At 41.5% G+C, this 20,244-nt stretch overlaps 1 protein-coding gene across 2 annotated transcripts; it reads right to left on the bottom strand.

Annotated features, from left to right (window-relative positions):
• Nucleotides 1-4,328: 4,328 nt before the first annotated feature.
• OCIAD2 (OCIA domain containing 2) lies at nucleotides 4,329-18,267 on the bottom strand. 2 transcript variants are annotated; one of them, XM_010962577.3, is made up of 7 exons: nucleotides 18,120-18,267; nucleotides 15,611-15,730; nucleotides 11,541-11,637; nucleotides 9,778-9,831; nucleotides 7,069-7,116; nucleotides 5,842-5,959; nucleotides 4,329-4,711 (listed from the first exon to the last, which is right to left on the bottom strand). In XM_010962577.3, the coding sequence occupies exons 2-7, from the start codon at nucleotides 15,674-15,676 to the stop codon at nucleotides 4,630-4,632; spliced, it is 465 nt and encodes a 154-aa protein (XP_010960879.1). In that variant the 5' UTR covers nucleotides 15,677-15,730; nucleotides 18,120-18,267; the 3' UTR covers nucleotides 4,329-4,629. The 2 variants fall into 2 exon arrangements, with proteins under 2 accessions (XP_010960879.1, XP_010960878.1); XM_010962576.2 differs by having other exon boundaries at nucleotides 18,092-18,226.
• Nucleotides 18,268-20,244: the final 1,977 nt, after the last annotated feature.

Below are 20,244 nucleotides of genomic sequence, written 5' to 3'. Positions count from 1 at the left end.
CTCCACTTAGTGTTAGGACCTTGCCATGTCTCCTACGATTAGCGATGTGCCCAGAGCCATCAGACTGTTTACAGGACCACTTAGGGCTCTAGCATGAGTCCAGCAAGCATGTCAAAAGCTGTATTGCCTTTATAACCTCGCCTCAGAAGTTGTGTAGCATCATTTCTTCATAAGCCTACCTATCAAAGGGTGGGAGTGTAGACGCCCCACAGAGTCACATTTTTAAAAGAACACATGGGATGGAAGGCACTGAGCTGTCTTTTCAGTCTGCCATTTGACCATAGTGATTGGCACCATTCCCACGTGCAAAATAAACTCATACTTTTCCCAGGACCTTCAGTTCGTAATCCATTATAAGAGCTCTAAGTCTAGGAGCTCATCATCTAACCAGGTCCAGTTGTGGATGAGATGTTTGGGTGAAGGTCCTTTAGTACCATTCCTCTCAGCCTGAAGACCTATGAATTTAGAAGTAATCATCCCTGTTCATCTCAAATTCTAATTAGGCAAAACATTACTTCTTTAGACTTTCACATTCAAAAGTGGGGGTGGGGAAAATGAGAGGCATGCAACAGTCACCTGCCCATAGCAATTCTGAAGTCCAGCCAGCCTCATTCTCTTTGACTAGGAGTGAGGCATAACTCCCCAGGGGTTATTCTTCAGGGCTCTTGGGCCTGCCCTCTGAGTCCTCCCATAAAGGTAGCTCGTGTTTGCCACTGAGTAGTGTTCTCAGCCTGCTTCCTGCCCATAGGAATTAGGGATCCCAAGGCCTCTTTTTATACAGTCCATCTCTAAACTGATAGAATTTTCTAAACCCGTGGAATTTTGTTTTTTCAGAACCTGTGGAGTTTTAATGTATCAACTTACAGTCCATTATGCAAAAGCCTCCCATAAATCTACTAGAAATAGTCTCTTTTCTAAGTGGTGCATCCTGTAAGGCTGATAAACAACATCCCTAAGATTCTGGGAAGCCTTGGGTAGGGTCCACGAAGTTATGCCTTTAAGACACGTAGAAGGCCATTTGTGTCTGAAGTGTCCTGAGGCACTCGGGCTTCTGAAGTCCAGAACAAAAAATTCTAGTGCCCAGCTCTGGATTCGATCTTTGCCTGGAAGCCACTTCTGAATCTGAGAACTTCTTTCCTGGCTTAAAAAGACTCTCCTGAGCTTTTATATTTTCTCCAAATCACTTTTGAAAATGGAATAATTTGTTCTTTATAGTATGTTTCTTCTCTCTCATTTTACTTTAGACAGCTAGAAAATGCCAGATAGCATCTTCAACACTGCCCAGAAATCTTAACTAGATCAAGTTTATGAGGTACATCTTCCATTTTTCCATTTTACCACAGGTAACAGTTTCACTAAACTTTACTGCCCAATCAGGGTCTCCTCCAGCTTTCAGTAACATTTTCCTCTCTCTCTCGTTATCCCTCCTTGACAGCCTCCTTGGAAGCTCTTTAGGCTTCTGATAATGCTCTCATCCAGGCCCTTTAGGTTTTCCCTAACAAACTCCTCAAGGTCCTGCCAACATCCACCTGCCACTTTTTCCCAAAACCAATGCTACACGCTTTAGGTTTTTGTTACGGCAGCCCCCCACTTCCAGCTACCCGGTGTCTGTATTAAGAGTTTGATGGAAAAATAGAATTGCTCTGAATGATATAGAGTAAGGGATTTATTATAGGGATTCGATTTGAGGCAGTTGTGGAACTGATGGCTCAGTGTGCAGATACTGAAGGTACTGCAAAAATGAAGCCAGGTCACCTGTGAGTGGTAGAGCCTGGATCTCAGCACAGGGCCTGATACGGAGCCACTCTTGTTACCAGTTCAAGTGCCTGAATGAAGAAGCAGGTTAATCCTGTTGTCCTCTGAACTGGTCGTCATCATATATAGGTAGGGAGAGAGAGACATCAGAAATTCTGGAAATTCTGGTCTATTTTGGTAAACAAATCAGACATAAAAGGATTTTTCTACTATTTTTAAAATTGTGAAATGTGTACTTCATGCAGAATATAGCTTAACTCTAGCAATAACTTTTGAATCCCAGGATCATACAGAAGAAAAATTTAGAAACAAATGGTCACCTTAGCTAATAGTGGGTGGAAAACTTGAGTAATGTCTCAAAATATATAACAGCTTGATAGAATCCTTTCTTGTCATCCATTTGTATGTAACTTAAAACAGGAACACACTTCCAAGCATGACTGGAGTGCCACAGAATGCATGGGATTAAAAGAAATCATTTTGATGTTTTCTGGTTGGATAAAGATCATCCTTATTCTCATTAATGCCATTCTCCACTGTTAAGAGCATGTTACAACATTGTTTAGAGAAGGTACAAATGTGTGACAAGGCTTGTTGATTTCAGATATCAAGTTTGTCTCTTCTTACAAGTACATCCAGGGATAAAGTAGGTAAATGATACATTTTAAATTCCATTAACCAAATGTGAAATAATGGAATCTTTTCCATTTTCTTCATTCTTGAACATCAGTCCATGTTGTGTGTGTGTGTGTGTATAATTTTTTTTGTTTAATGGAAATACTGGGGATTGAATCCAGGACCTTAGGCATGCTAAGCGTGTGCTCCACCACTGAGCTATTTCCCATCCCACCCCACCGAGGTTTTTTTTTTTTAAATATATCATTAAAGTACTGCTTTTATAAACTACTGACCACCTTGGGGATGAGTGCTGGTAACCGCTAAATGCTAACAAATTCGGCTCCTTTAACACATCTTCTTGCAAAAACAGACATTCTCCCTCAGATACTTGCTTCCTAATATGTACAACAGATAATGCAGCAAAAATATTCAAGATTTCTTGGATGACCTTCCAATTTTTTTTTCTTTATTGATTTCCTTTAACAGTAAGATCACTGTGATAAACTGCTTCAATGAAAAGCTAATCCACTTAGGAAAATCAAGAGCCCAAACCATAAGCCCAACTGGAATTTAAAGGACTATGAAGATGTCAGCAGCAAAAGCAATGTTCCTTTTCAACAATAATGGATTCACCTTTTCCCACTGCCCTGAGGCTGATTTTAACATTGACCTGCTGTGCTTAGCAATGTGAAAATGTTCTGATCCCTGGGAAATCATTTTCTGGGACGCAGGAAATAAATGTGCCCAATTCTGAATTTTCACCAGTAGCTGAGATAACAAAGTCACCAATTGCTAGTTGTCAGAGCCAGGAGTTAAAGTGCATCCAAGAAGCTAAGATATTGGCTCTGTGTTCTGATTTACAGAAATAGAACTTTATCAATGGAAAAACCGGGTTGTGTAATATAAAAAAAGACCTTGTCAAAGTCACCCCATTTTATACACTTAATGTTCATGTAAAAATAAAAACTTCCAAATATTTTTGATGTAGAACATAAAATTTTATCTATCAAGCATTAACCTATGATGAGATTCCCTTTTTCACCTCCATGGTACAGGTTTCAAGATGTATTAAGTAAAATGCAACTGTGAACACACACCACACACACTATATATATATAAAAATGGTGATACATATGCATATTTTCCTGAGAAAATGCAAAGATATGAGAAGTTTTCATGGAAGGCTCAGACAACCTGCTGTAAAACAAAAGGTCCCCGGGGGAAGAGTTTGTTTTCATGCAAAAAAACCTGGCAGGAGAATAGGAATTCAATGCTTGGAGTTGGGTTGGCTAGCCTCTGAGCTCCCTCAAAGCCCTGAAGTTTATCATTCCATGAATTAATTCTGGTGATTCCTCTCAGAAATATGTAAACTGTTTCTCGGGAGAAGGAGGGACATTTTGGGAAGTTGTGTTTATTCTTTCAGGCCACTAGCAGTATAAAAAAGAACACAGTTATGGGTTTTAATTGGGGGGGCAGTAATTAGGTTTGTTTATTTAATATTTTTTAATGGAGGTACTGGGGATTGAACCCAGGACCTCATGCATGCTAGACGTACATTCTACCACTGAGCTATACTCTCCTCACTAAGGACCCAGCTCTTGAGTGCTGACCATCAGTACTACGCATTAGGTAAGTAAGTAACCCAAAGACAACAGACTTTTCCAAAACCTTATCATACCGATGAGACATAAAGTCACTTAGGTCACCAAAAGGACAGCTGATTCATATTGTGACTCTACCAAATGAAATGTTTTTCATTAAGTTAAAAAATCTTGGCCCCCCATATTTTAAAAAGGACTTCCCATAGACACAATCTTTCTTGCCCTGTATTTCTATCTGTACAAACTGGTTTTCTCTGGGGCAGGACTTTTCAAATTTCTCAACTCATTCCTGTCCTCTGTTAGAGATCTTAAAAGCCTGAACAAAAGCAGAGTCAAAGAATGGATGCGGTCGAATGAGAGACATCTCTAAATTCTTTTAATTAGCTGTAAGCAAGTGAGAGTGCGACATTCTTTCTTTTAGAGTGCTACGTTCTTTCTTTTGGTGTATGAATGCTCCCAACATGATCTTAAGCAGCAGAAAAACATGTAGTGCTCAAGTCAATTGAGAATTAACACTGAAAGCATTTCAACAGAGTGAGAAAAATCACCATGTAACTATTCCACTATAAGTATGTTATTTTAAAGCACACTTGAAAATTTAAATGCGTACAAATTCAGAGGTTTTTAGAAACTTCAAAAGCCACAGTCACAGAGTTTAGGAAGCCGAAGGTTGTGAACGTCCCTCCTCACTTAATCCATGCTTTATTTTGCATTCCTCACAGGTAAGTAGGCAGTGCCTAGAACAGAAGCAAAAATGGTGGTTTGCACTTTGACATTGGAAGCTCTAGTCTGAACACAATATTATTTAGAGGTATTTTCTTTCTTCTCCTTCCCCTTCCCCCTCCCCCTGCCCCTCCCCCCTCCTTTCTTCTTCTTCTTCTTCTCCTTCTCCTCCTTCTTATTCTTCCCTCCCCCTCCTCCTCCTCCTCCTCCTTCTTCTTCTTATTTTTTTTTGTCACCAGAGGTGCTGGGGATTGAATCCACGACCTCTTGCACAATAAGCATGTGCTTTACCACGGAGCTACACCCTCCACCCCCTCGGAATATTTTCTAACCTAAAGTTCTCAAGCCTAATTTTTTTCAAGAATAATAGGAGTTGTTTCTTGGTTTCAGACTCCTTGAATTTCATCCACAGAAAGGCTAACAGTACTCTTTCCGTCCCATGTTGTTTTCACCATGTCGTACTGACTCTCAAACATAGTCCACTGTGACAAGTGAGGGATCTTTACAGAAATGTGTCCCCAGCACTAGTTCTGTAATACCATGGTAGAAATAGCTACTATTTACAGAGCACTGACTGTCATAGACAATCATTTCTATTCCTTATAATATCCCATGAAAACAATTCTGATCACCATTTTACACAGATGGGAAAACTGAAGATTTGAGAGTTTAAGAAACTTGTCCAAGGTCACACAAGTGCTAGAACTGCTTTTGAACCCAGGGACTCTAACAGCAGAGGTAATGCTGCTAATTCCAGAGTCCTACTGCTTGCACCCCTAATGAGAATCACAATTTACATTAATATAGTAAAGGCTCTGAGAAGTCCTGCAGTAAAGAACCCTGTTTAAATTTATATAATCCCGTGATGGTAGAAGCTGTGTCTGCTGACTAAGGCATTCTATAGACTTGCACAATGCCTTGAACATAGTTGGTACTCACTAAATGTTAACTAAGCAAATGAAATAAGTAATTCAGTTAAATCATAAATAATTATTATTGAGGTTCAACAGCAACAACTCAAACTTTGAGTCTTTTTTCAATATATGAATATTACAAACTGTTTAATATTATAAATAGTAAATGATCTTTCATTTCCTTTTCAATAATTATCTTTAACAATCCCTCAATCAAACAGAGTACCAACCTGTTATGCCCTGGACCAAAACCAGCCCCACGCAGCTGATCTTCAAAGACATGGAATTTACTCTGGCATACTCTTATGTATGATGCCTTTCCAAGGCCAAATCCCAAGATACCAGCAACTGTAAAAGCAGGTCGGGAAAGATAAATAATTTAAAGGTTTGGGAAAAAAATGTGACAATGAATATATGTATGTTCACGTATAACTGAAAAATTGTGCTCTAAACTGGAATTTGACACAACACTGTAAAATGACTATAACTCAATAAAAAGATGTTAAAAATAATTTAAAGGTTTGGAATTGCCTCTATTAATTACCTTCTGGAAGTTTCTTTATTAAAAGTGGTAATTTTTATATCAGAAGTACCTTGATAAATCAATGAACAAAAACTATGGGGAAGAAGCTATTAAAGAGCAAGCTTGGGAACTGCAGACTTTTTGATGTCCTGAGTTTTGAACTGGAGGTAGGAGGGCCAGGACAGAGCAAGTAAAGGTGATGTCCCAGAGACGGGCAGCCAGAGGGAGGCCCACTGGCCAACAAATCTCTGAAGCCACCACGGGAGGGAGAGGTAGGACGTGGGTTGTGGCTATAGGCAGCCTCCAAACCACTGGGTGGGAGAGACTCTTAATTCTCTGGATTGGCATATGGGGAGCTGCAGTCCCTCTTGCCTGTAGGGGACAGAGGTCGCAAGGCAGAGGGAACCACCTACAGGAGAAATCTCTAGCCTGCTCTTCCTGCTGGGAATGAAGTTTCAGATTATAAACAGGAAAGCATCCTCTGTGTACATGCGAGGTCTGTTATAATCAGTGCAAGAAGATGAAACTTTCAAGTTTATGGTAAATGTTTAATAGAAAGCCCTCATTAAAAAAAAATCATTCATTTATTATGTCCATTACAGAAAATAATTCAAAAAGACTGACCAAAAGAAGAAAATGAAAACCTCTGCTGGAGCTGTCATTCCGAGGCTCTGCTGCTGAGGTCCTCTCGTATATCCTGCCAGGCCCTCCTAGTCCATGCTTTAAAGAGGACTAGGGTGACGTCCCTACTGCTCAGCTTTCTATCAGAAAGTGCTGAATGTACTAAAAATTGCAAAGCGGCAAAAAATGGAAACCGATTTTTCAGAGAGTCAACACATGCAATTTGGTTAACCTGGACATTCCCTCTCCAGTTGCCACACACATCTTTTTAAAAAAAGTGAATCTTTTTTTTTTTTTAACTTCTATGACTTACGTGCGACTTTAGGCAATGATCCAAATCTTGGATTTGCTGCTAAATAACCTAAGAAATAATATATAAGTACATTATTATTTCATTTTATAACTTAATGAAATTTATAAAGAAACTTATTTAAAGGTATCAGGGCCAAGGTGAAGATAATAACTTAGCTCCAAACAATTAGTCATTGCCCCCTTCCCCTTTTAAAGTAACAACACAGAATTTCAATTTAGAGAGTCACAGTATATATAATCACAATTCTAAAATGAAAACATTAACACCTCTAGTGGGCAGAATAATGGCCTCCTAAAGATGCCTCCATCCCAACCCTTGGAAACTGAGTATGTCACGTCACACAACAAAAGAGAATTAGGGTAGAAAATGGAACTAAGGCTGCTAACCAGATGACTAACTACTATATATAAAAATAGATAAAAAACAAATTCCTTCTGTATGACACAGGGAACTGTATTCAATATCTTGTAATAACCTTTAATGAAAAAGAATATGAAAACAAACATATGTATATACGTGTATGACTGGGACATTCTGCTGTACACCAGAAATTGACACACTGTAACTGACTATACTGTAATAAAAATAATAATAAAATAAAATAGCGAGATTATCCTGGATTATTTGGGTGGGGCCAATGTAACCACAACGACCCTTGAATGTGAAAGGATTTGGAGACAGAACCAGACAAATGGCAGTATAACTCGGCTCAAGTTGCTGGCTTTGCAGACAGAGGAAGGGGCCATGGGCCAAGGAAGGGAAAGGAAGCCCTCGAGCCCCCAGAGAGGAATGCAGCCCTGCGGACACTTTGATTTCAGCTCAGCGAAACCCATTCTGGACTTCTGACCTCTAGGACAGTAAGCTAATAAATTTATATTGTTTTAAGCCACTACGTTTGTGGAAATCTGTAGAAGACTAATACACAACCTAGAAAAATGTATTCGCACAGATGCAAGAGATGGTAGATTTTGAGTAATTTAATATTTGTAAAACATAATCCCTTTAGGTTATAGATAGCATATTTTTTCTGTGTCAAATACATTCTGACAAAGGCTTATTACTGACTGACAAATAAATTTCCACAAAAAGACTATCTTCAAGTTATCGAAATGAAATCATATTTAATAAATCAACTTTAAGGACAAGAATAATTTGACTGAAATGAGGTTCTAGCTATATAACATACGTGGACTTCGAGATCCAAAAAAGAACTAAATATCTTCCTTCATGTTTGCTCGGTACAAATACTCTTTAAAATTCTAATAATCAGTGGAGGAGGGTATAGCTCAGTGGTAGAGTGTGCGCTTAGCATGCATGAGGTCCCAGGTTCAATCCTCAGAACCTCCATTAAAATAAATAAGTAAAACCTAATTATCTTCCCCTCAAAAAGCCAAACATAAATAAATAAAAAACAAAAATTAAAAAAAACCCGAGATCATTTCCATTTAAAGAATAAATAAACCTCATTACCTCCTCTCCACACACACATACACACAAAAATGTAGTTTAAAAATAGTCCTAGTAATCAGCAGTGTTCAATGTGACAGCCTTCAACAGGGTCAGGTGCCTTGTTGAGAGACTCAGCAGTGCCTGTGCACTCTCTGGTTAGATGCAGTCTGGTTAGACGGAGTCAGAGAGAAAGAAGAGAGCAAGGAAGGAAGAACAGAGGGGAACACTGGAAAACGCTGAGGCAGGGAGAGGTCATGTGGGAGATGCAGGGAGGCGGCCAGTCCCCACGATCTATTGCACACGTTAGACAGGGCGCCCTTCCTGATGCAGCCTCTCGTCAGGACAAGCGGCTTGATGGACAGAGCTTGGGTGGATTCAGCCCCGCTCACCTCCTCCCGGGAGCACCCTTGTGCAGGGAACAATCTAACCATAACAGGGACTCTGGTACAGAGTCTTGTACTCCTTTCCTGTGGCTGCACTCCTTTCCTGTGGCTGTTCTAACAAATTACCACAATGGTTTACAACAACACAAATCCAACACATTACATTACAGTTCTGGAGGCCAGAAGCTCAAAATGGGTCTCACTGGGTGCTCTAGTCCATTTGAGCTGCTGTAACATGTAGGGCCTCTTCTATAAGAGCACTAACCCCATTCATGTGGGCTCCACCCTCAAGTCCTGATCACCTCCAAAGGCCCCACCTCCTAATACCATCACCCGGGGCTTTAGAATTCCAATACGTGAATCTGGAGGGACACAAACATTCAGACCATAGCACAGGGCTAAATCAAGGTGTCGACAGATCTGCCTGGAGGCTCTAGGGTTTCTTGCCTTTCCAGCTTCTAGAAGCCACTCATTCCTTGACTTGTGACCCCTTCCTCCATCTTCAGAGTCAGTAAGGTTGAGCTGAGTCTTTCTCATTTTGCCATCTCTCTGGTTCTGTCTTCTGATCCACTCTCATTGTTAAGGACCCTTTTGATTATATTGAGCCCATCTGGATAATCCTATTTTAAGGTCAGCTGATTAGCAACCTTAATTCCATTTGCAAATTTAATTTCCCTTTGCTACATAACCTAACATAATCGCCCATTCTGCAGAACAGGAGGAGGGGGAGAGGGGGATGTAGGCTAGAAGAAGGCAAAAGCCTGCATGAATAAATCCTTCACCAAAAAAATAAACGCCAAGAACCAAAGATTGCCAGGAGGGCCAGTGAAAACTAGATTCTCTTAAGTTAAATTATGTAACAAATACTGAATTTTACCTTGGTGGACCAGTCCTTGGGTGACAAGCATGCTTACGAGAGAAAAAGGCAGAGCTGTAAAACAAAAACGCCCTTCAATATTGCTGTTTTAAAACTTGGCACCTCACCTAGAAGTCAGGGAGAATGACTCTGAGTGTTTTCTCAGCCTACCTTGGCAGTGGGAGTTTAGTCATTTGTTACTATTCAACAAATATTTGTTGAGCACAGCATGGAGAATTTTCCTGGGGTCTGCCCCAGGCACTCAGCCTGACATAGCAGTAATGTGACAAAACCTAAACCCCACGCAACTGCAACTCCATCTCCAACACCCATCACGCATCTGGTCCTGATCACTGCATACCCATGGGCCTCTTCATGTGTGTGGACTTTGCTGTTGAATTTGGGAGTTGCTGCTAGCTATATACTTTGAAATTTTCAATCCTACATAAAAGTTTTATTAAAAAGTACAATAAATTGCATACCCTATCTAGGATAATTCTCTGCTTTTGTCTTTTATGATGTTTTGTGACACAATTTGGGTAAGTCTATCTTCTGAAGATTACTACATTCACACGGGCAATGTTTAGCAATGACTTTTAAAAACAGGCAAGTTCCTCTGACAAAGGCACTTTCTAGTTCTGTCAAAATGCGTCAAACGACTTCTTCCCAAAGCAAAGAGCAGTGATAAACATCTAGCTCCTCTTGGCAACCATGACAAATCAAATAGAATCAATTCCTCCTCTCAGATCTACCTGATGAGAGAGGCAAGTGGGTCACACTGAAATGTTAAACTACTAGGGCTTAATTAAATGACTCACCCAGGTGGAGGGGATAGCTCAAGTGATAGAGTGCATGCTTAGCATGCTTGAGGTCCTGGGTTCAATCCCCAGTACCTCCATTAAAAAAGTAATTAAACAAATAAATCTAATGACCTCCCCCCATCAAAAAAAAAAAACTAAATTACTTACTCATAGGTTGTCAAAAAAGACTTCCCAGCAGCACGATCTATAACCAGTAGTACATAGTGCATATCAACTTCTAAAATGTGTTACTTCCAAAAACAATTGATACTGGATTTGAATGATTTACAAAATCAAAGCGAGTACTTCAAAGTATAAATTATGTCTATGCCAGCACTATTGCAAAGTACTGGGACTGTATCTACAGGCCCTATTATGACATTTTCAAATGCCAAATCATGAATTTTTTTAATTGGAAGAGACCTTAATGCAATGCCTGAATTCACACCCTTCTCTTATACAAAGCAGGCCCCGAAAGAGGAAAAGATTCAGCAGAAAAGATTATTTTAAGACACTGTAAGAGAAATATTAATAGAATGCTGCCACTTTTCATTCATTCCACAAATATTTGAGAAGGTCTTTTTATATGTAAAGCACTGTGCTTGGCTCTGAGAGGGAGCGATGAACTTGACATCATTTCTAAACTTGATGAAGGTTAGAGCCTAGTGGAATTCAGGAAGCTCTACTTTTTAAGAAATTCTAAATAACACTCATGGTACACATTCTTGGTCACACGAAGGGAAGTGTCACGTGTGCATCACTTTTTGGTAAGGGATGTAAACTGCTCCTAAATCAGATATTATCCCTGCCCTTAAAAGGGTCTCAGCATGGATTCAAATTCCAAACAGCCTCAGATAGGAATCTTCTTCAAGGAATTTGCAAAGTCCCTGTACAAAAACATATCATTTCCATAATTCTAATATGATACGTAGGCAGTTTATTGCAGCAAATAGTGTTAACAAAGATTAAGAGGGGTACAATTACCTCTCTTCCAGAAACTTTCTTCTTGACATTCCCGGATAATCTTTGAAATCTCTGCTCTGTGGATGTGCAGTTTTGATTTTGGACAAAACAACAGACTCTGCAAGGAAAGTTACATGGTAAGTTGACAGAAATCATGAGAAAAGCATCCGCTCTGTTTTCTCTGGAGGGTGAGGAGGTCTCCACTCTGGTCACACAGCATGCATTCTGTCCTGGCTGCCAGCCCAGAGCGATGGCCAGCTTCAGCCGGTGCCGGCCAGCTTCAGCCGGTGCCTGCCAGCTGCAAATGCTGGATGGACTTAAGCAAGAAAAGAACCTCAGTTGGAGAGGCAAAGAGTGATTCACTGACCAGTGAGCATGGAGCAGGTATCTGGTTGGAATGCATTACTGCTGGGGCCACATTTTCTTTCTTACCTCCAGCCTTTCTTTCTTACCCTGCAATACCACTCACTCCTTTTGCCTCCTGGTCTCCGTAAGACCCAGTTCAAGGTTACTTCCTGGGTGAAGAGACTTCCTCTAGAGCATAATATTTACACACCTGGGAATCACACTCAGAGCAGTGTATTACAAGTTATCTATATCTGAATTCCAATTTACCTAGTTACACTTTACGTGCATTTTTAGACTATGTGCAACCATAGTCTAAAAAGCAGCAACAGACTGCTTTTTATTTTTCTACATAGCTTACTTTCTATCTTAACAGTATTTTTTTACACATTTATAAATGGTCTGCACATAATTTCTGGTGGAACTATTGACATGGTTGACATGATTATTTTCACTAGTTCTAGAGTATTTTTTTTTAATAAGTTGATATGCTATAATCTGGACTCTCATCTTTTATGATCCCTCCCTGTTGGTAGGTATGTGTGTACTATTCATTTACTCTTACCCACCTTCTCCATTCTCATCCTCTGCCCATCACTGCTATTCTGGGTGTTTAATGTAGCTCTTTTGCTTGTATGTATGCTTGCAAAATGTTCATTGTTTTGGGTGCATGCATTTCTTACTGCAAATGGCATTGTTTTATATATTTAGTTTTATTTTTAAAGATGTTTTCAACTCAGCTCTATGCTTTTAAGATCCATCTTCATTATGATATCTATCGAGTCCACTGTTTCTAACTGCTGCATGATTCTCCAGGATGCTTCCAAGTCCCCACTGCCAAATACCCCCCTTATAGACCCACATGAGAACATCTTTCAGATATATTTTGAGAAGTAAAATATAGGGATGCATATTCCCAATGTGACAAAGTCTTGCTAGAGTGCGCTCCCCAAGGGCCGCACCAGTATCCACTCCCAGAGGCAGGGTACTAACGTCCCTCTCTATGCCTACAGACCCTGCATGGGAGCTAGCTAAGCTGGATTCCAAGCAGGTTAGAGTAAAAGAACGGTTTTATCACTCTTGGCATTGTCCGGTTTTCTAAAATTTAACACTCTAATAGGTAGAAAGTAGTATCTTATTATCTGACAACTAATGTGTTTGAGCATCTCTGCATATTCTCCAGCCAGACTGTCCTTCTCCAGTGTTAAGGCAATCCCTGTAACTGGGTCTGGGGTATAACAATTTGTTATTCAGTAGTTCATTAATTTTGTAATGTGGTAAAATACACATAATATTTACCATTTTAAAGTATACCATTCATGGCATTAAGTACATCCACCATGTTGTGCAGCCATCACCCCCATCTAGGTCCAGAACTTTTTCATCACCCCAAAAGGAAATTCCATACTCATTAGGGAGTCTCTCCCCACTCCCCCCTCCCTCCAACCCCCTGGAAACTACCAATCTGTTTTCTGTCTGTATGGATTTGCCTCTTCTGGATATTTTATATAAACAATATCCACAACGTGTAAACTTCTGTGGCTGGCTTCTCTTCCTTTGCATAATGTTTCCAAGGTTCATCCACGTTGTAGCATGTATCCATCTTTTCATGGCTCAATAATATATAAATATAACTCATTTTGTTTATCCATTCATCCATTGATGGACATCTGGGTTGTTTCCACCTTTTGGCTATTGTGAATAATGCTGCTATAAACATTCTTGTACAGGTTTTTGTTTGAACACTTGTAATCAGTTCTGCTGGGCCATACGGTAACTCTGTTTAACTTACTGAGGAATTACCAAACTTTTTCCATAGTAGCTGCACCATTTTACAATCCCATCAACAATGTATGAGGTTTCCAATTTTTCCATATCCTTGTCAATGTTTATTTTCTGTTTTGCTTATTTTTTTTCATATTAGCACATTAATTTTTTTTAATGAGGTACTGGGGGTTGAACCCAGGACCTCATGCATGCTAAGCATGCACTCTGCCACTGAGCTATACCCTCCCTCCAGCACATTAAATTTTTTAATATAAATTATTTAATTTAAACTAAATTAACTACATTGTTTGTTTTTCACTATGGCCATGCTAGTGGGTATGAAATGGTATTTCACTGTGGTTTTGCTTTGCACTTCCCTACTGATTAATAACATTCAGCACCTTTTCATTTGCTTATTGACCATTTATACATCTTCTTTGGAGAAATTGCTATTAAGCCCTTTGCCCATTTTTAAATTGCGTTATCATTTTGCTGTTGAGATCTAAGAGCTCTTTATATATTCTGGATACTAGACCCTTATCAGATATATGATTTGTAAATAATTTTTCCCATTCTGTGGATGATTCATTCACTTAAAAATTTTTTTTGTTATTTAACTTTTCCTTACTCTAAAAGTCACACTTGTATTTCCTTGTCTGTGAATTTCTTATGTAGGTCCTCTGCCACTTATCTCTGGGAGTCTTTGTGTTTTTCCTGTTGAGGTGCAACTCTTTGGCTTTTGAAATTCACCTTGAAGATTTTGCTAATGTTGTTTTTGGACTCCTTGTTTGCAGGGGATGTCAGTGTGGATAGTGGTCACCATTTCTTGAGCACCTTCCTGTGGGCCAGGCACGGTGCCAAGCACTTTACATGTGTGATGACAAGGTGGAAGGACTCTGTGGTGTCTGTGCCTTCAGAGCTCCCCAAATGACCCAAGCAGGCAGCCTCCCTCTTCTTTCTGTACAGCTCCCCACAGCACAATACATGGAGGTGGTGGTCAGGGTGAGTCACAGCGACCAGAGAAGGAGCTATTCTTACGCTCCAGTTACGTTAATTCCTCAGCAAGCACTCCTCCTTATCCCAGTGTAAATATCTCTTCTTGGTTCTGCTTGTGGCTGCAGCAGAAATAAGGAACACCTCCCTCCCTCCCCTCCAGCAAACACACACACATATATACACATCCCAGGTCAGGGACCCCGACCATTACCACTGCTATGAGTCCTGCAGTCAAGACTAAAGCTCCCACCAGAGTGTTCCTGGGGAGATCTGGCGAGCCTTTTCTGTAGAGCCATACATGTTTTATGGCTCTCTGTTTCTCAGAGGCAACTCAGGTGTCTAGACTCTTTTCCTTGTGATTTGATATCATTTGTCTGTTTGCCTAAACTTTGCTCCTTAAACATCATCTCCTCCATAACCCATTTTTAGCTTGAAAAGTCGACCCCAGAGAACACAAACTCTATTTACCCAGCACAATACTTTCTCTCTTCTTCAATTATGTGTCCCTGAAACGCATAATATTCATTCTTAACAAGTTAAAAAAGTGTGCCCCTGGTAACACTTGGGTTTTCAATCTGATGGCTAATTTAGTAGTTAAGGTCTCTGCTATCCTGAAAAGGAACACCTGTCAGCAGCACACAGTATGATTAGCCTTGGTAACAAAAATGTAAAATACACGCATCGTGTTTCATTCTGTTAGATTCAAGCAAGAGTTTTGCTCTGCTAAAGGAAACCTCTTCAGTCACTGACAGACTGTATAAGAGTTAGTTAAGCTGGATTCTAAACAGGGAAGAGTAAAGAAAGGATATTGTAAATAAAAATGTAAAAGGCTCCTTTGCAAGCTGGCCAAAAACACACTTTCTTTCCCTTTTCCCTGAACCCATCTAACAACGTGCTAGAATGGAAAAAGTTAAGATGACTGGTCAAGGATGAGGCTTAAGGAAAGTTTTGTATGACGGCAGACTTTCAAATTAATAATATACCTGCTTGCTTGGTGGTGGCAAATGGGGACCTTTGTCTTCGTTTCCATGAGTAGACACTGAAGCCATGATGACTGCTTCTTTTCTAGTTGAGTGGACTCAGCTTCCTTGTTGACCCGATGTCTAAGGGAAGTGAAAGAGAGGTCACCATGCCATGACTGAGTGTTTATGTCAAACATAAAAACACCTTTAGGATCAACTCACCTATTTGGAAAACTTATTTTCATTTTGTCCTTAGTCTTATCTCCAACCACCTGCAAATCCACTTTCTAATGCTCCTCCCCCACAAACACACACACACACATTAACTCCATTAACTCACTAATGGTGACACATCATATGTAGAGTGGGGTGAAATACTGCACTAGGCACAGTGAAATGTTTTACGACCTATAAATTGTGTCCTAAAAAAAGTTTCAATTCATTACGAGGTCATTAACTACACAAATATTTACTGAGTGTCTATTATGTGCCAGGCCAAGGGATACAACGAAGTTAAAGACAAAATCAGTGCCAAAGGAACTTGCAATCTAAAGGAGAAGACAGACAAGTCAGCGGTTACCCAGCATGCAGAGGGCTTCCCTGGAGGCACGAACAGGGCACTGAGAAAGAAAAGCCTGTTTCTCTCTGGTCCCATCTGAAGACTGAGACTCTGAGTTTTCAAGAGGGTCTGTGGAGGCGGATGGACTCCAGGGGCAGGAAGGCCAGTTAGGAAGGTGCTGTAATAGTTCAGGCAAGGAAGTGAAGAGTCCTGGACCAAGACACTCGTGGGAAGGCCAGAGATGATAAATTTGAGTCTGGAAATGCTGTATTTGGGTGCCTGCGGGGGTGTACATTGGAAATAGCCAAGAGGGATTAGAATATTTGAGGATTTGAGTCTGGAGTTACAGATTAGGAGTAGGCTGGAAAGATGAATTTGGGAGATGCTTCCATTGAGATGATACGTAAAGTAGGAAACATGAATAAAATGTCCAAAAAGAGTACCGGAGAATGTGAACATTGAGGCTAAGGGAATACCAACAAGAGAAGAGAAAAATAACAAATGAAGGAAATCACTGAGAAGAATAGCTGATCCAACGGGGAGGCAGTTTCTGAAGGAGGGAATGAACCATCGGTGTCACACGGCTCAGAAAAGAGATTTGGCAATGATGGATATAGTCCAGGTGGACCATGAACCCTACAACCCCTACCCTACTGGGCAATGGCCACTGCACTCTGCAGCCCTGGACTCCATGACAACCACAGATTTCCCTGCAAAATGAATATCTTATACACAACTCTGTATCCTACTAAGCTGCCAGGAATATGAGCCAAGAGAACATGTAGCTGTAACAAGTTTCTCTCTATGTGCCTAATGTTATTGTAGGGGCAGCAAGATGCCCTACGGTGGAATGTCCTGAATCAGAAAGACCTGAGTTCAGATCCAGATCCTGACTCTACTCCTTGCTAGCGCTGTGCTTTGGGGCAAGTGACTTAGTGTCTGTGCCTCAACTTTCTCACCTGCTAAGTGTGGATAATGGACCTTGAGGGGCTGTTGCAAGGATGAGGGATGAGGATGAGGGATGAGGGTGGGGGATGAGGGTTAGAGATGAGGGTAAGTCAACTGCTGCAGCTCAGCACCCAGCACAGTGTGTGAGCAGTAAAGAGCAGCTGTCAGAGCCCTAGGTGCCCTATTTCTTGAGGACCTCCAGAAAGTCTTTGCTGACCTAAGGCCAAATTAGATTATCTTGGCTTAGTTAGGCCATTGCCTCAAGTCAGGAAGTACAGATACCAAAACTCAGCTTTGGTGGTCAAGTCCCTTCACACGCAATTAGTCACGGGTCCACATCTAAGCAAGTCTCCTGAAGGTCTTGCCTTCCCGGAGCAGCTCCCACCACCAAGCCTGGCTCAGCCTGGTTTGGGGTCCCTCTGCTTCTTCAGTTGTTGGGGGTAGGGTGGTAGGAGCGCTGACAAGCAGGCAGTGAGTGGGAAGGAGGTGCTCAGCAGGATTGGTGGGGGGGGGGTGCGTGTGACGGACCGACAGCCACAGGAGTCACTGCACTTTCTCTTTCTAGTTGGGGTGAGAGGAGCCGGAATCCGCTTGCAGGAATCCGCCACCACCCTCCCCGTGCCCCGCTCCCCCCGCCCCGCCCGGCCGCCTCATGACCCTTGCCCGAGGCTCAGCCTCAGACCGGGCCAGCGCAGAGGGGTTGGAATTGGCGATTCTAGGCCAACTACTTCTGTTCCCGAGGACTTGGGAAGTAACGCGGACAAGGAGGCCCCCCTGTCTTGCCATCCTTCCCGCTGTCACCCCCTCTCCCAGGGGGGGGAGTGCTCCCCATGGGGCTGAGGATCGCCTCGTAGGCCGCAACTCCGGCGCCCACCGAGCTCAGCTCGCCTCCCCGCGCAGCCGCGGCTGCAGCCCGGATGCTCCCCGCCTTCCCGGCGCCCGCCCCCTCCCCCGCCCGCGCCCCTCGCGCCCCTCGGAGCCCGTGGTCCCCTTACCGCGCTCGCTCGCTTCCCGCGCCCTCACCTCTCTTTCGCGAGCTTTCTTCCGCCTCTTTCCTCCTCTGGCTCCGCCCCCGCGGCGCTCTGCTCCTCGCTTACTCGGGTGAGTCACTCAACAAGTGCACCCCATCCCCCACCGTGCAGCCCCCTTCTCTGTTGGTGGCACCACACCCACACTCAACTGCCCAGGCTGAAACCTGCTCTTGCTAGAATCTCCCACCCCGCTCCCAAGTCTTGTCCTGATACCTGGTGGATTCTACCTCCTCCGTGCCTTTCAAATAACTACTTTCCTCACAGTAAGAACAACCACCATTTACTGAACACCCTCCTAGGGCCAGGCGGCTACATCCACTTACCTGTAGTCTTTTCTTTTTCTTTTTCTTTTTTAGGTTATAATTGATATATAACATTATATTACTTTTAGGTGTACAACATAATGATTGGATATTTGTATACCTTGTGAAATGATCACCAGTATGTCTAATTAATAGCCAGTCACGATAGTTACCAAAAAAATTTTCCCCCTTGGGATGAGAACTTTTAAAAAATTTTATTTTTATTTTATTTTTTAAAATTGAAGTATAGTTGATTTCCGATGTTGTGTTAATTTCTGGTGTAAAGCATGATGATTCAGTTATACGTACATATATATTCTCTTTCATTGTAAGTTATTACAAGATACTAAGTTGGGGAGGGTATAGCTTAAGTGGTAGAGTGAATGCTTAGCATGCAGGAGAGCCTGGATTCAATCTCCAGTACTCCAGTACCTCCACTGAAAAACTAAATAAATAAACCTAATTACCTCCCCCCGTGCAAAAGTATATATATATATATATATTGAATGTAGTTCCTTGTGCTGTACAATAGGACCTTGTTGTTTATCTATTTTATATACAGTAGTTTGTATCTGCAAATCCAAAACTCCTCATTCATCCCTCCCCATCTTTCCCCTTTGGTAACCATAAGTTTATTTTCTATGTCTGTGAGTCTGTTTCTGTTTTGTAAATAAGTTCATTTGTATCACTTTTTAGGTTCCACATATAAGTGGATATTTATCTTTTTCTGTTTGACTTACTTCACTTAGTATGATAATCTCCAGGTTCATCTATGTTGCTGCAAATGGCATTATTTTGTTCTTTTTATGGCTGAATAGTATTCCATTATATATATACCATATCTTCTTTATCCAGTCATCTGCCAATGGATATACAGGTTGCCATGCCTTGGCTATTGTAAATAGAGCTGCTATGAACATTGGAGTGCATGTGTATTTTTGAATTAGAATTTCCTCAGGGTACATGCCCAGGAGTGGATTTACTGATTCATATGGTAAATCTATTTTTAGTTTTAGTTTAGTTTAGTTTTGTTTTATTTTATTTTATGGAACCTCCATATTGTTCTCCATAATGACTGCACCAAACTGCATTCGCATCAGCAGTGTAGGAGGGGTCCCTTTTCTCCACACCCAGATGAGAACTTTAAGAACCACTCTCTTGGCAACCTTCAAATATGAAATATATTATTGTTAACTCTAGTCATTATGCTGTACATTATATTCCCATGACTTACTCATTTTATAACTGGAATTTTGCAGCTTTGACCCCCTTTACCCATTTCACCCACCCGCATGCAATCCTATCTACTCCCCTTTAGGGTGAGTACTGTGAACTAGGCAATTGAGTTGTGCAAGGCATACTGGGAGCTGGAGTCAAAGCCAGGGCCGCATGGCCCCCAAGCGTTCTCTTTCCATTGTTCTTTGTCCATGTTCTTTCCTCTCTGCCGCTCCCAACCTCTGTCAGTAGGGGGAGCTGCTGGGTGCCTTTACTACCTATATGACACCTCCCAACCTAAGCTGTGATTCCTCCCTGGGACATGTCACTGGGACTCATGGAGTATGTTGAGTTGGAAGAGAGGTTGGGGATCACGTGGAAGACCCACATCATTTCTCACCTTTTCTTGTTGTCCTAATTGGTCTCTGTGTCTCTGGCCTCATCCCCCTCGCCAGCCCCTCTGCCATCCACCTGGCCTCCTTTCTGTTCCTCCTGTTCACCCAGCTCTTCTCATCTGAGGCCTGGGTGAGCTTCCTTCTGCTGGACTCCTCTCCCCATCAGTCTTGTCTTGGCATTTCCCTACTCAGCCTTCTCTGACTC

Source organism: Camelus bactrianus, chromosome 2 (genome assembly GCF_048773025.1).
Source record: "Camelus bactrianus isolate YW-2024 breed Bactrian camel chromosome 2, ASM4877302v1, whole genome shotgun sequence".
Classification (NCBI taxonomy): Eukaryota; Metazoa; Chordata; class Mammalia; order Artiodactyla; family Camelidae; genus Camelus; species Camelus bactrianus.
This window is presented reverse-complemented; position numbering and strand designations above follow the sequence as displayed.